Source organism: Ursus americanus, chromosome 3, assembly GCF_024610735.1.
Source record: "Ursus americanus isolate L20-20 chromosome 3, mUrsAme1.1.p, whole genome shotgun sequence".
Taxonomy (NCBI): domain Eukaryota; kingdom Metazoa; phylum Chordata; class Mammalia; order Carnivora; family Ursidae; genus Ursus; species Ursus americanus.
This window is the reverse complement of record NC_142129.1, coordinates 22,063,646-22,079,946: the sequence shown is the minus strand read 5'-3', so window position 1 is coordinate 22,079,946 and position 16,301 is coordinate 22,063,646. Positions and strand designations below refer to the sequence as shown.

The 16,301-nt window shown below is 38.9% G+C and overlaps 1 protein-coding gene across 2 annotated transcripts in view; it reads left to right on the top strand.

Moving 5' to 3' along the window:
• The window catches only part of KLHDC10 (kelch domain containing 10), a 59,783-nt gene that overhangs the window by 38,103 nt on the left and 5,379 nt on the right, over nucleotides 1-16,301 (top strand). For both annotated transcript variants that reach the window (XM_045792648.2, XM_045792646.2), the window contains 7 exons: nucleotides 6,063-6,284; nucleotides 7,649-7,803; nucleotides 10,222-10,370; nucleotides 12,286-12,370; nucleotides 13,238-13,304; nucleotides 13,850-13,897; nucleotides 15,688-15,827. In XM_045792648.2, the coding sequence (XP_045648604.1) occupies nucleotides 6,063-6,284; nucleotides 7,649-7,803; nucleotides 10,222-10,370; nucleotides 12,286-12,370; nucleotides 13,238-13,304; nucleotides 13,850-13,897; nucleotides 15,688-15,827 (866 nt within the window). The remainder of the gene's footprint in view (nucleotides 1-6,062; nucleotides 6,285-7,648; nucleotides 7,804-10,221; nucleotides 10,371-12,285; nucleotides 12,371-13,237; nucleotides 13,305-13,849; nucleotides 13,898-15,687; nucleotides 15,828-16,301) is intronic.

The following is a 16,301-nucleotide window of genomic DNA, read 5'->3' as shown; positions in this document are numbered from 1 at the left end:
CCCAAATCATGTGTTGCATTCAGTTTTCATATATCTTTAGCTTTGACTTTGATATTTTTGAACATTATAGACTAGTTATATTGTGGAATGTCCCTTAGTTTGTGTTTGTCTCGTGTTTTTTCATGATTACATTCAGCTTATGCATTTTTGGTAGGAATACCCTGAAGTCATTTTGTTTTGTTTTTTTTAGATTGAGAGAGAGTGAGCAAGGAGGGGGAAGGGAGAAGGAAAGCGAGAATCTTAAGCAGGCTCCACACTCAGCGTGGAGCCCCATGCAAGGCTTGATGTCACGACCCTGAGATCCTGACCTGAGCCAAAATCAAAGAGTCGGACACTTAACTGACTGAGCCACCCCAGCATCCCCACCCTGAAGTAATACTATGTTCATCTCCATTGCAGATGGTGTTGATTTTTCCCGTTATGATGATGTTAATTTTGATCACCTGGATAAGATGGTGTCTTATATCAAGGGACTTTTCATAGGGTTTTGGTTTTTTTTTTTTACTGATTTCAAAATTCATTGCAAGAGTAAATGGAAAAAAACAGCCAAGAAGTTTTTGAAAAAGTAACACAAAGGGGAACTTGTTCTACCAGATGTTGACAGGTACTTCAAAGCTATCATAATTAAAACAGTGTGATAATGGTATAGGAGTTGATAAATAGTGGAACTGGTGGAACTGGATAGAGCCCTGAAGCCAGCGATGATATGTAACTAGGTACAGTGTAACAACTATCTCAAGTATGCTGTGCTCAGTTCCTGAAATGAACTCATGATAACACCAGAGTCTGTCAAAGCAATTTTATTTTATTGCTGCTATCTTAGACACTAAGATTATCTGCCCTGACAAGCCAGATCTTTACATATGCATCTCAAACAGGGCATGGAGTTCCTTTGGTAGGAAATGCTTAATTAACTATGTAATATTGCACGCTGATATGAATGGATTGCTTTTGCCTGAGCAGCTTGGACTCTGAGAGTAGTAAAAAGTCTGCTTGCTGGTCAGGGGCGGGAGCCAGCTGGCTCAGTCTTCCTTGGCTTTCCTGTCCAGTCTTCCAGGTGTATGACAGAAGACCTGTCTTCTCCAGTAGAGGTAATGGAAAGCTTTATATTTGGGGAAAAAATGACCAGTTAAGTGAAACTGAATTTACCCCTTAGGCTATTTGATATTTATAACTAGCTAATACTTTTAGCAGTAAAGGTTTTTAATGGCCTCCCCACAAATATTTAATAGGATATTTAGAGGTGGCTACATCTTGTAAGTAATAGACTTATTAGGCAATAAATGTTATATGCAATTTTATTTGCAAGCTTTTGCATTTAAGATTCTGTGATTTTGCTTTATATTGATTATGTGCATTCTTTTTTTTTTTAAGATTTATTCATTTATTAGAGAGAGATTCCCAAGCAGATTCTGTGCTGAGCATGGAGCTGGTCACGGGGCTGGATCTCACAACCCTAAGATCAGGGCCTGAGCCAAACCCAAGAGTTGGATGCTTAACTGACTGCACCACCCAGGCGCCCCAGTTGTGTGCATTCTTAAAGAGTAATAGGTTTTGTGTCCAATTTTGTGATTAGACCTGGATATTAGGATTTTCCTAATTCTGCTCTAGAACATGGCAATTTAGTGTCTGATAAAGGTGGCATTTCAACTCAGTATAGAAGAAATGGCTTTCCGCAAGTGGTTTGAGGGCAAAAGCCTATCCATTTTGGGGGGAAAATTAGAGCCCTACCTCATATAATACACAAAAATAAGTTCTAGATGTATTCAGGTTCTGAGTATTAAAACTATAAAATTACTAGAACTAAATGAAAATATTTTTATAATTTTATGATTCAGAGATAAATGAGATATAGTCTTTTTTCTTTCTTTTTTTTTTTTTCAAAGATTGAGAGATTCAGTTACACAAAAACTTCCATACATTAAAAGATAAGAAAAATTAAGACAAGTAGCAGGCTGGATGAAAGAAATATAAATAAATTATTTCTACAAATTTGTGAGATAACAACCCAGTAGATAGAAAAGTAGGCAAAGGGATATGATCAGGTAGCTCCCCAAAGAAGAAATATAAATGGGCTGATAAACATGTGAACTGGTAAAAATCGGGGAAATACAAATACCAGACACCTAATTTGCACCCTTCCGATGGGCACAGATGAAAAAGTTAAAGAGAGTGTGAAGAAGTAAGCACTTCCAGAAATCACTGCTGGGAGTATAAGTTGTTCTGGTCTTTTTGAAGAACAATATGGCTCTGTCACATTGCAACTATGACAGTTTAAAGTGTATATTCCTTTGTGTATATTCCAGAAGTACTCAGTCATTTGCATATGAACATACGTAAAGGAAGCTTTGTTACAATATTGTAATGGTGAAAACATTGGCTAATCACCAAATCATCTGTCACCTTATGTTAGACAGCTAGTTTCTCTCTTCCTTTGGGCTAGAAACGAAAGCCCATTTCCGTGGTTAGCATGAGCTCTTGCTTCTGCCCTGAGGTAAAGAGCAAGTGTTTGTGACAAGGTGACCACACAGAAGAGAAGATGGCTCAGGCATCATAGGTACGTGCTCCCTTGGCTGGATGTTGCCTTCTGGGTATTGGGAGTTCACCTCTGCATACGAGTTCAGTTTTAATTTTTGATTTCTTTATGTTTGAAGTATTTACATTTTCTAGTGGAAGTTCCTGAATCAGGTATCCTAATTCAATGGGTGATCTTATTAGTAGCAAGTCATTTTTAGAAAAGTGGGATTTGCACATGGAGAATTTTGGGGGAGGATTCAGAGAACTATTTAACAATCTAAAACCCAATTTTATTTTGGTTAAGGCTGACGAGCCTGTGCTTTATCCCACGTAATGAAAACCCGTGCTTAGTCTCCATGGCATTTACCCTGACAAATTCCCATGATTTATTCAAAGTAAAATTTGACTTTCTGATACGTTAGTCACTCTTGGGCTATAAATATGTACAAAGAAACCTCCAGTTACTGACTAAAGAGAAAGTAGAGTTACCTCTTTACTCCCAGCTATCAGACTTCTTGACAGCATGTTTAATATTTATCAAACATTGATCAGATACTCTTTACCCAGCAGTTTAATTTGCATAGGTAATGAAATTACTTACGAAGCCAGCAATTGAGTGGGACCAGCCCTGTTCAATAGAAATGCTATGTGAGCCACAAATTTAAAAATTTCTATCAGTCACATTAAAAAAAGTAAAAGGTGGCATTAATTTTAATACTTTATTTAACTCAGGACATCAGAAATATCATTTCAACATACACTCAATACAAAATTTCATAATTTTTACATTCATTTGTGAATACTAAGTCTTTGAAATCCAGTGGTATTTTTCATTGAAATCATATCTCAGTTTGGACCCTCCTCATTTCAAGTGGTCAGCATTAACGTGTGGCTAGTGGCTACTGCGTTGGATGGTGCAGGACTAGACTACCCGCTCTAGAGGACAGAAATGGTAGTGGTCCTTACCACATCCCCAGCACCTTATGCCATACCTGGTACATAGCAAGGATCCAGTAATATTTTTGTTTTAATGAATGAATGAATGAGTGGATGAATATAAAACCATCTTTTCACTAACTCCTCAACCTTTAATCCGTTTGAGTTCTATTTGTCACAAAAATAGTTGTCAGTTAACTCGTAATGGAATATCTGCTGTACAGCCATTGAGAGAAATCCTAGAGTATACTGTATGTCTTTTCATATTTGTCCAAAAGCAATTTTAAAAAATTATCTGTTGACTCCAGGGAGTAAAGCAAATGACATTATAGAGATCTTAGAGTTCCCATCTATTGACCACAGCAACTCTGTTATGTTTTTTCTTTAAATTTGTCTTACTAATTTTTAGAAGCAATTCTGTTTTGAGAAGACCATTGCATAATCCAACCCTGGCCCCTGAAATTGTGTATCTCTTAAGTATAATACTATCAAGGTCTGTTGAGAGCTGTACACTATTTTGATCATGCGTGTCACTGTTTACTTTGGCCTGAAGTTAAAAATCAATGAAACTCCTAGTGTCTTTTATAAAGCTCCAACTGTTTTAGGTGTTATGGGTAATACAGGATAATTGTTATACACGATCTTTGCCCTTGAGGAGCTTATAACCTATTCGGAGAAGAAAAACAAACGTTAAAAAAATGAGTAGAGATAAATTTGTAAATTTTTGTTTAGTGTTTTTTGTGTGCCTTAGGCTTGGTGCTAGAAAGGTGAATGCAAGTACATTCCTCTTTCTTCAAATAGCTCACAGATACTTGGAAAGATTCATATATAAACCAATAAACATTTTAATAGAAGTATGAAAAGTCTGTGAGGTACAGGAATAATATCCCCTTATACAGACGAGGAAGCGGAGATACAGTGAGGGTCAGTGACTTGCTCAAGGTAGCAGTTAGAAAAAACCTGGATTCAAATCTAGATTTTATAGGAGCCTTTGCTTTTTTTTCCACACCACACTCCCTGTGTTTCAAGATTCCTAGAAAGAGAAATTGAGTTCTTCTGTTGAGGTAAATCACAGCTCATGAGTAAGTTTTCTAACTGATTATAGTTTGCCTAATGTTATATTCATGTATTTACATAGTTATGGTGTAATAACCTTATTGTGTGTGTATATTCTATTATTTGAATCACAGGGTACTGAACTTTAAGGGCCCTGGGGTTTTATTGACGAGAAAGCTGTAAGGGCTGGACTCGGAGGCATTTCCACAAGTAGGCATTGAAGGGTAGGCGACCAGACCAAGGGCTAAGGGAAGGACTTGGCTTGATAAGCAGAGAGACTAACTTAGGCAGCAGTGTGAGAGATCAGGCCAAAGTTATGTCGTGAAAGGCTCTAAATCGTGGGTTGAGGACTCAGTACTTGAACAGGAAGGAGCCAGCAAAGAGTCACAGACAGGACTGACAGGTCAGAGTTGAGGGATTTAGTGATTGATTCATGGTTTATTTGTTTTTTTAGTTTCTCTAGATAGGTGCAACTTCTTTTCTGTTCTTATTTGAAATTATACGCTAGGAAGTGGAATTTTGATTAAGAAAATACATAAGGTCTATGTTAGGTTGGTAATAAGTGTTTACTTATGTATCAGATGTTTGTTAGGTGTCCAGCATCATCCTAAATATTAATTAACATTATACTAATATCTATTCCTAATATAAGAAAGTAGATACGTCTTTAGGGTAACTATAGTAGCTTCTTATTCCATCCAGTCTGGATTTAAGCATCTTTGATACTGTAGCTATGTAAGGGTTTGCGTAGACTGGTATAAAAAATTGTAAGGATAATAGAAATAATCTAAAATTTTAGGGTTTTTTACTCTAAAATAATCTTGAAGTAATTTTTAGTGAATAGGTTGATGCAATTTAAACTTCAGAAAGCTTTCAAATATAAATTGTAGAAATAGCTTTTCTTAGTAAAGCTCTTAGTAGGATGAAAGATGCTCTTTGAGATAACTATAAAGATATTTTTTGTTAACTGCCATAATGTCTGGAATGGTATTTAATTCTAAATTTTGCTGTAACTCTTTGAAAGCCAGTTTTCTTCTTAAGTGTATAATTATATATTGTGGACAAATCATAGGTTTTATGTGTGTGTATTTTTATTTATACATGACTCATTCACATTTGTGATTATATTTATGTAGTTCTCTAATATTTTCAGTTTAATTTAGTCGGCCTGTGTTTTTGTTCTCCTTTAAGGAAATGAGAAAATTTGTCCTGTTAGTTTTTGGCTTATTAAACCCCTCCTCCTTCTTTTCCTGAAAATTTCAAGTTGTCAGCCATCTTTTTTGAGTTTATAATGCTATTTTACCTCCCTTGGAAAAAAATTTTACAGTTAACCCAAATCTGAAAGTAGTCGTATGAAATAGAAATGGAGACTAGCTCCTTAAAATCTTAAGTAGTGTGTGTGAATGTAAAAAATAACCTAAGCAAATAAAAAGTAAATCCATGTTATAAATTTTCCCTGATTCCCTTTTAAAGCTAAAACGATTGTGACCAAGTTTTGTTTGTGCTTTTAATCTGCTTGGCCGTCTGTGGAAAACGGTCTTCTTCTCTCCTAGGCCACAGACCTCCACCAGCACGAAGTGGACATCGTTGTGTGGCAGATAATACCAACCTCTATGTGTTTGGAGGTTATAACCCAGATTATGATGAATCTGGAGGGCCAGATAATGAAGACTACCCTCTCTTCAGGGAGCTTTGGAGGTACCATTTTGCTACCGGAGTATGGCACCAGATGGGCACAGACGGCTACATGCCCCGGGAATTGGCATCTATGTCACGTGAGTGCCAGCGGCTCTGAACTTTTGACTTTATGACATGTCTGTGAGGACAGGTCACTGTCACGTGCTGCTTGTTAATAATTTGTAATAAATGTGTAATATGATTAAACCCTGTTAAGGGATAGACTTTCTACTGCGGTGATAACGTAGCATGGTGATTCCGAATCACTTGGGTGTTGGCTACTCCTGAGTTTGAATCTAGCTGTGTACCGTTTACTTGCTTGATGATTGTTAGGGTTCGGTGTAAAGTATCATATATATGCTAGGCAAAGTGTAGAGGATCAACAGAGGGGGTTTGTAATGACGATAATAGCTTTTGAACAAAGTGCTTCACACACAGTATCAGTTTACGTCACAGCATCTCTATGATGCACGTACTAGAATTATTGCCACTGTACAAATGAGAAGCTGAGGCTACTAGAGAGGCCCTAAGGGAATAGCTAAGAGTGCAGGCTCTGGAGCCAGACTGCCTGGGATTACATCCCAGCTTGGCAAGGTTCTTTTTGGGAAACCTTCCTCAAGTATTTAAGCCACTCTCCACTTCTGTGTCATCTGTAAAAACGGCGAAGATCGCGTTAGTTCTTACCTCATAGGGTTGTTGTGAAGATGAATTTGGAGAGATTGACTGACTTTACTGAGGTCACACGAGAATCAAAACCTAGCTCTCGCTGGCTCCAGAGCGCCTGCTGACTCTCACAGTAGAGCAACTGAAGAATCGATTTTAAAAAATGCCATTGAAATAATATAGTAGCACGATTTGGGAATATTTGTCATTAGAGAGAGAAAAGATGTGTGTGCCTGTGCGCGTGTGTGTGCGTGTGTGTATGTGGTGGCAGGAACAGAAGAAGTATAGAGAACACCAAAGTTACCAGCAGGCTATTGGGGTTTCTTTTTATCTGGTGAAGGATTAAGGTGACAGAAACATAATTTAAAATGTAGAGATCATTCATTCCCCTGGCAAAAACAGAATGATCCTTTTATCCCTTCATCCAGAGTCCTGCTGGGTCTTCACCGAGGCAAAGATGATACTTCATTTTCCTCTGATTTGCTGCGTACTTGAACTGTCTTCAGAGGCAGTTCATGTCATTTAGTATTGTTAGACACAGTATTTCATGAACTCCGCAAATATGTACTGAATACATGTCACATACCTAACAATGAGCTAGCTGTATGGTATAGTCCATAGAGTGTGAAGTAAACCTTTTTCTGCAGAACTTTGTCGTAGTTAGATGTCAGTGGTTTGAGTTATCTTCCGAGAGCACTAAAGCAGACATTTTTTTAGTTTCTCAGTTATTCTGGGTTTATGTGGGAACATACTGCAGGTAGCCAGTACATAAATGGAATTTGTGCATCTCCTTCCCCAGTTGTGCTGCATGGAAACAACCTGTTGGTATTTGGAGGTACAGGCATCCCGTTTGGTGAGAGCAACGGCAATGACGTCCACGTGTGTAACGTGAAGTATAAGAGATGGGCTTTACTCAGCTGTCGGGGGAAGAAACCCAGTCGTATATATGGACAGGTACCAATCTGTGGCCAATCGTGGTGGATGTATTAGTGCAGATTTTTCTAGTTCTGGGGACAATGTCAGAATATTTGCTACCACTTTTTTTTTAACAGAATGAATTCACTGTTTAATATTTGATTTTTCCGTTCATTTTTTAAAAAAGATTTATTTGAGAGAAGAGAGAGAGCATGAGTCGGGGAGGGAAAGAGGCAGAGGGGAGCTTGACAGGGGGCTCAATCCCAAGATCCCATGACCTGAGCCAAAGGCAGATGCTTAACTGACTGAGCCACCCAGGCGCCCAGGATTCTTTTTTTTTTTTTTTTTTAATTTACTTGAGAGAGAGAGAGAGAGCGAGAGAGCACACGCACGAGTGAGAGAAGGGCAGAGGGAGAGAGAGAATCCTCCAGCAGACTCCCGCACTGAATGCAGAGCCCCACACAGGGCTTGATCTCAAGACCCTGAGATCATGACCTGAGTCGAAACTCAGAGTTAGGCATTCAACTGACTGAGCCACCTAGGCACCCCCTGATTTTTCAGTTCTGATGTGAAGTCGTAATTTGCAAATCTGGTTGCTTACCTCCTTTCCTTTTTTCCCTTACTCTTTATTTCTAATCCAATTTGGGATCATGACCTAGATCTATATATAAGGTTTTTTTTTTTTTTTTTAAGATTTTGTTTATTTGAGACGGGGGGGGGAGAGAAAGTATGGGGGGGGCAAAGTGAGAAGCAGACTCTCTGCTGAGCAGGGAGCCCGATGCGGGGCTTAATTCCAGGACCCTGAGATCATAACCTGAGCTGAAGGCAGACACTTAACTGACTGAGCCACCTGGGTGCCCCTATACAGAAGTATTTTTAAATGTCACACTGCACCTCCACTCCCACCCCCAGTAGAGTTTGGGCTCTACATATGGTCAGGGTGCTGTTGTCTCTAAAATGGTATGATTCTTTGGAGAGCTTTCTGACCTAAGTAGTAGAGTAGATGATCTCTGCACTTGGACTTTATACAGACTAATCTGAGCTAAAACACAGATTATGTGGAGATTAGTTTCTAGTTAGGTTCCAATGTTTCACACCTTAGGTTTGAAAAATTATATCCACAAGATAGGGAGCAACTCACCAACATGGGAGACCCTTTGATAGTAATGGGCTAAGCTTAAAACGACTTTAGCTTCTTTCTCAACTGGCCAGCATTAGTACTGATAAATAGCTCCTGAGCTATGCATAGAGGTGCATACTGGGTAACTCTGTTCCACCAGAGGAGGCATTAAAACTCTGAGACGTGACCATAACAAAAGCGGAACTTACGCTGAAGGGAGTCTGGTGGAAAATGTGAAGTTTTTAGGACTACCAACTTTAGAGATTTTACTTAAGGGGTTCTGGTGCCTTATTTTCATATCTGCTTCTTCCTGAGAGCATTTTTCTTCACACTGCTTAGAAAGAGAAGCAGCTTTGCATGGAAATGCTCGTGTCCATGATGTATACATTCTCTGGTTGGCGAGGACCCCTAAGCAATATCCAGTCCTCTTGCCTATCTAGGTAGCACTGCTTTCCAGTTGAGCAAAGCTTTACCTTTCTTTCTTTTCTTTTTCTTTTTTTTTTTTAAGATTTATTTATTTATTTTTTAGATAGTGCACATGGTGGGCAAGAGGGAGAGGGATAGAGAGTCTTAAGCAGACTGCACACCGAGCAGCCCGATGCAGGGCCCAGTCTACCAACCCAGAGATCACGACCTCAGCCAAAACCAAGAGTGGGGCGCTTAGCCAACTGCACCACCCAGGCGCCCCAAAGCTTTTTCTTTTTTTTTTAAAGATTTTATTTATTTATTTGACAGAGAGAGAGACAGCCAGAGAGAGTGGGAACACAAGCAGGGGGAGTGGGAGAGGAAGAAGCAGGCTCCCAGCAGAGGAGCCCGATGTGGGGCTCGATCCCAGAACGCCGGGATCACGCCCTGAGCTGAAGGCAGACGCTTAACGACTGAGCCACCCAGGCTCCCCAAAGCTTTACCTTTCTAAAAATAATCTCTGGGTTCTCTAAAAATCTTTAATATTTTAGTTAGTTATTTTTAAGTATATTTTTAGAAGATTTTATTTTTTATTCATTTATTTGAGTTAGAGAGAAAGAGCATGAGTGGGAGAAGGGAGCAGAAGGAGAGGGATAAGCAGAGCACAGTGAGCACTGAGCGGGGAGCACAATGACCTGGAGCTTGATCCCACGACCATGACATGGCCTGAGCCGAAATCAAGGGTCAGATGCTCAACTGACTGAGCCACCCAGGTGCCCCTAAAATCTTTAATCTTTTAAAGGTCTGATATTTTAGAGGGTTAAAAAGTACAAGAGAATTTTATGAAGTCTGATTTTGGGGTATTTAACGAGGTCATATTCTTTAATCAGGTGTTAATGAGTCAATGGTATTCACCTCTCCTTGCTCTCCAGGCCATGGCGATCATCAATGGCTCCCTTTATGTTTTTGGAGGAACAACTGGCTATATTTACAGCACAGATCTGCACAAATTAGATCTCAATACCAGAGAGTGGACACAACTGAAACCAAACAACCTATCCTGTGATCTGCCAGAAGAGAGGTGAGATTCTAGAATCAAAGAATATTTATTCTTTCTTGCAAAGATTTGACTTTTTTCAGAATATTGGTAATGCGGTTTGAAGAAAACTTTTATAGCCTGGTTGAAACAGCCAGCTGGCTGGTAGATCCCAGGTTAGCATTAAAGGAAGGTCTTCTGGTTAAGGAATGATATTTCCCCCTTAACCGTAGATTGTTTTCTCATGTTATTTCCTTTTGTATGTCGTTTTTTCTGCATTAGGAAGATAGTAACACTTTGAAGAAGAAACCAATGGTAGCAAATGTAATTAAATATCATATTACAGACAAAACAATTACTTTCTAGTTACTTTTTGATTTCCCTTCTTAACTTGCATATTGGGATTCTTTGGCTCATTTGCTCACAGCTGTATACCCAGAGTGTCTGTGGCACTCAATTCCCCTAGTAGAACTCAGTGAATATTGATCAAATGGGTGGATGGATGGGTGACTGGGGGGGAGGGAGGACATTGTTTTAAGTGCCCTGTTAGGCATGCAAACATCACATGGTGCTTCTAGCTGCCTCCTGGGAGCAGTCCTAGGCCTTTCACTTTTTTTTCCTGCTAGGAGTTGCCTCTTAGAATTAAACTCTGTGAAATACTTACTTTTTCCCCCCTCCCGTTTAATAGCAAAAATAGTAAATACTTTTTTATTCACTTTGTTTAGATGAATCCAGTTATCTCTGTATTTCCTTTAAACAAAATGACGTAGAGGTGCTAAGGAAGACTTTATTGTAGATGTCGGTGGGCTGATGATTGCAGAGCTACCAAGTGAGGACTTGGGAGGTGGGCTGCTACTGGAATAATTTTGATGTAATTTACTTTATCAGCATCAGGGCCTTCAGGGAAAGGAGGAAATAGATTAAGTTTTCAAAGCATTTTCACATGGTTGCCTTCTTGAATCATTTTATGGACGTATTATAAATTGTTCCAGCTTCTAGGTAGACTGCTTGGATGAAAGTTCTGGTAGGTGTTTCACATTATATTCACAGTTCTGTGTAGCAGAATTTTTCTGATATCTTTGTATCTATTGAATAAGTATCTTAATTTGAAAGCCCATAGTCTAGGGTTTCTAATGAAATGTAGACAGATCACTTTTAAAAACTCTGTAATATAAAAACTCTGAAACATGAGAGACTATGGACTCTGAGAAACAAACTGAGGGCTTCAGAGGGGAGGGGGTGGGGGAATGGAATAGGCTGGTGATGGGTAGTAAGGAGGGCACGTATTGCATGGTGCACTGGGTGTTATATGCAACTAATGAACCATCGAACTTTACATCAAAAACCAGGGGTGTACTGTATGGTGACTAACATAATATAATAAAAAAACATTAAAAAAATTAAAAAAATAAAAACGAAAATAAAAATAAAATGCGGACCACAAAAAGACAAAAACAAAAAACAAAACAAAAGAAAAAAAAACCTCTGTAATAATTTCCCGCCCTTATACAAAGTTGTCACAAAAAGATTTTAGAAAATCTGGAAAATACAAATAAGCTAAATGAAGAAAATGAGAAAATAAAACCTAAATCTAGAGATAACCAGGGTTAACATTTTGGATGTATCTCTATAGTCATTTTCTGTGCATATTTGTGTTTCTATAAATTTTTCATGGGATTAGAGCCTATCTGCTCTTACATAACTTTTTTTTTTTCAGTTAATGACATGAAAAGAAGTTCTCAACATATTAACTGTCCTCTCTGCCTACATTCTTACTGGTTGCACACTAATCCATTTTACGTCTATTCTGTAATTCGTTTAACCAATTCACTATTGTTAAACACTTAGATTATTTCCAATAATTTATTACTATGAATAATTATCCAGTAAAAGCCTTGTGGCTAAATCTGAGGTAGATCACTTTCACTTCATTATAACTGGATGTTATGTATGTTTTCAGATACAGACATGAAATTGCACATGACGGGCAGAGGATCTACATCTTGGGAGGCGGTACTTCCTGGACAGCTTATTCTTTAAACAAGGTATAGTTACAAATAATAATAAGGAGAGCGAGAAGGATAGAGAGAGGCATGTTCCATGCTAAGTAAGATAATTCTGTTACTATAGATATTTGAATTTTTACAGTTTCTTCATTAACACCTATTTTGTGTTACATGCTCTTTATAACATACGGCCCGACGCTGTGCCCCGATAGGCTTTCCGGTGGACCATTACCTTGATCACACACTGAAAATACATGAAAATTATCCCCGGCGTAAGCTGGATGAGGAAAGTGACTAAAAGGAAGACATAGCAGCCTGAATGGAGAAACTAATGAGAACAGGAGCCATGATGCTCAGAATGCCACATCTGTGTCATCGTCAGTGCCCTGTACCTAAAAACAACAGTCACGTTTAGGGCTCCGCATCTTTAGGAAGCTGCGCCCTGAAGGGTTTTTATTCATCCATTCCTTTGGCATTGCTAAATCCACGTCTCCCAGGAGAAATCTAGATTTAGGCTACAGAGTTTCCGGGCTGTTTTGGAACCTTATTGGTCTTTTTCAAGTTTTGTCAAAACCGTGTTCTCATATTTTCTTATCAACACTTACTTTTTTCTGGTATAAAAATGATAAGTGTTCATTATCAAAAATGTGGCAGTTGCAGAATTCCAACTTTTTTCTTTTTTTTCTGTGATTAAAAAAAACATTGGAATCCTATATCTGTTTAACTTTCAACTGCTTCATGTAATGTTTTGCCTTCTTTTAGAATTAGGGACAAATGGAGAAAGGCAAAAGAAACAAAGACTTTTCAATGTTTGTATAGGCCGTTGTTAAAAAATCCAGTTATCAGGTTAGCTAAAATCATTTACGTGTGTGTATCTTCTTTTGTTTTTTTTTTTTTCTCCCCAAGATCCATGCATACAACCTTGAAACGAATGCATGGGAGGAAATTGCCACAAAGCCCCATGAAAAAATAGGTAAATTTAAAATATTGATTCATTTATGTTTAATAAATAGATTTTAATTTTTACTGGTTTTGGAGGGGAAAACACTTTTATTGAGTTATATGACAAGTAAAATATCTATTGTGCTGGTGTTAGAAATTATTTTCATTCCTTAGTCCAATTATTATTCTTCCTCTGTAATTGTGCAGAGACTTTTAATGGGGATTGTTGATCTGTGGAAGCAGGGAAGTGTGTGGGTGGGTTAGGAAGCAGACGCTTGAATCAAGATCCACCTGTCTTTTTGTGGGTAAAAGAGCTTGGGAAAGCCACTAGTAACCCCTGCCCCTACCACCCCACTTTGTTTCCCTGGCACTTGAACATTGGACAGTTATGGTGAGACTTGGGTGGCTTTATTTTAGTGGTAATAAGGAAGGATTGGAAGAACTAGTCAATGTTTGCTTAACGCAACAATGGGATTGTTTTAAGTGAGTTATTCATAGTACGTCTTTCACCATGGCACATCAGCGTTAGTCTTTCTGTGAATAATGGGATTTCTGTGTTTATTATGTGTTTGGCAGGTTTTCCTGCAGCCCGAAGATGTCACAGTTGTGTTCAAATAAAAAATGGTAAGGTTTCTAAAGAACATTCTAGTTCCATTTTTGTAATTGTGTATGCTGAGAATGTCTTTATATATAAAGGGCATAATTTTGAGAAGAGTCTGTTTCTTATAGGTTAAACTTAAAGGGAAATCCGTTAAGTTATGCTTCTTTTAGTGGTTTTCTTCAAGTACACGAGAGGGGTGTTTGGGTTCCCTCAGTTACCAGGGAACTCAAAGATTGGCAATAAATAAGCTTTTATTATACCGCCTGACCTTTCAACACCCCACCCCAACAGATATTGCAGTTATGGTGGGTAATACTGATAATCTTGACATATAATCGAGACCTCAGTGAACACAGTATTAAAATTACAGTAACTCCTTCAGAGTGGTATTTCATAAAGTTTATTCTGTGCTCTGTCTGATGCCAAATAGTACTCTTAGCTCATTCTTTGGCCATATTAAAACAGAGGCATTGTATGGCTTCCGAAAGCAGCTGTGGCTGCTTCATCTGAGTGTGATAAATGACTCCTCTTTGGACACCCCTCCTGTCTTTTAATTTACAGCTTAGTTTATAGTTTGGTACACCACCTTCCATTTTTCCTGGGAGGAAGGTGTGTAGAAATGAGTTTGATAGCCCATATCCTTTCAGCAGTTTAGTTGGGATTTAACTAGGATTATGCTGCCATCTCCAGTACAGAGGTGCTTTTCATTACGCTTCTGCTTTCTGGATAAGATGTATAGATAGTGGGGTTGCTCAGCTTTGCCTCTCTAAGAAGCAAAGCTCTACTTTTCTTTGGAGCTGAACTTTTCTTGAATCTTAGCCAAAAAAATTTCCAGTGTATTTTGTAGTTTAATTAAGTATTGACTTAAGCTTGAGCTAGACCTGAATGAAGACATCTACTCATTTGATTCATTGAGGCCAGGCACCATACCAGTGGAATTCAGCCTTAGTTTGGGGCATTTCGTTTGAATGTTACAAGCTGACCAGTTATAACTATCTAACTTTATGAAAACAAAACAACAACAACGATGAAAAACCTTTGATATTTGGGAAGGTTAAAGAACTTAACGAACTGTATAGATCAAATGGGGCTTCACACTGTCCTCCTTTGGCTGAAGAAAGCTTGGAAGAACCACTTTCGTGCCCCCCAAGCTGAACATTGCAGTGAATGTTTCTCCTCAGGTTAAATGTCTACACAGAGGATGTTTGTGTGGGCAGACAGATATCCATCCTTTCTAGAACATTATTTGAAAGAAGAATTTGCAAACTGGTGGCCTGCAGTTACGTTTTGTCTGGCTCATATATGTACTAAAACTTTTTGGATTAGCAGATAACACTTAAAAATCAAAATGTTTCCTTTAGAAAAAAAAACATCCAGATTTACAGCTTCTCTGGAAAAATCAGAAGATCTGGCAGTTGTGGACCTTAAGTTCTGCATGGTATCGATCCGCCGGAGCTGCATCGCCGTCTCCTCCTTTAGAGCGTGCGCACTCCTGTTTGCTTATTTTCCCCGGACCTTCTTGTTCATTCACTTCCTGTGCCTGGCACCTGTAGGTGTTTGAATTTGAGGACCCAGACACGAAGCCTGCTTAGAGACTCGCATCCCTAGTCTTAGCAAAGATCCCAGCGTCGTGTCCGTACTTTATTAAGGGACAGGACAGCAGCAGAAGAGGACCGTCCAGCTGCAGTCGCCTGTGGTAGGGGGAGATCCACAGAACTGGTCCCGTGTCAGCTAGCTGGGCGATCTACTACAAAACACGCTGTAAGCCGTGGCTCTTTCTTTTGTGTGACCTGGGGTCTCTTCTTCTCGATAGATGTGTTCATTTGTGGGGGCTATAACGGAGAAGTGATCCTGGGGGATATCTGGAAGTTGAACCTGCAGACTTTTCAGTGGGTGAAGCTCCCAGCTACCATGCCCGAGCCAGTTTATTTTCACTGTGCAGCTGTTACACCGGTAAGTTTTCGTTTTCATATCTTCCTTACGTAGTTGCAGGTGATAGGGAAAGCCTTTGAGCGACATTTGCAAGTAAAAAAGATTTTGAAATTACCAACCTTGGATTAAGAATGTGTTTCTAAAACTTTCTTCAAGACAAAGCTAGCCCTTCCTCTGAGAAAAGGGGAGAGAAACCATCATACACAGTTTAAAAGAGCAGCATAAATGTGAAAGGAAGGCTGCGTGTGGCATTCAGGCCCTGGCAGGGATAGAAAAGGTATCTTCTGGGAGGGCAGAATAGCTCTATTGCCCCCCGCCCCCAAAAAATAGCTCTATCCCCATGATGCCTTGTTAAAGATCCCAGTAGTTTCTCAAAGGCAAGGGCCTTTATTTTCATCTTTGTATTCCCAGTATTTGGCACTGTGAATACTTGATATAATGTTAGTTTAATGTTTATTGAAGTAAAAAAAACAAACAAACAAAAAAAGCTACAGT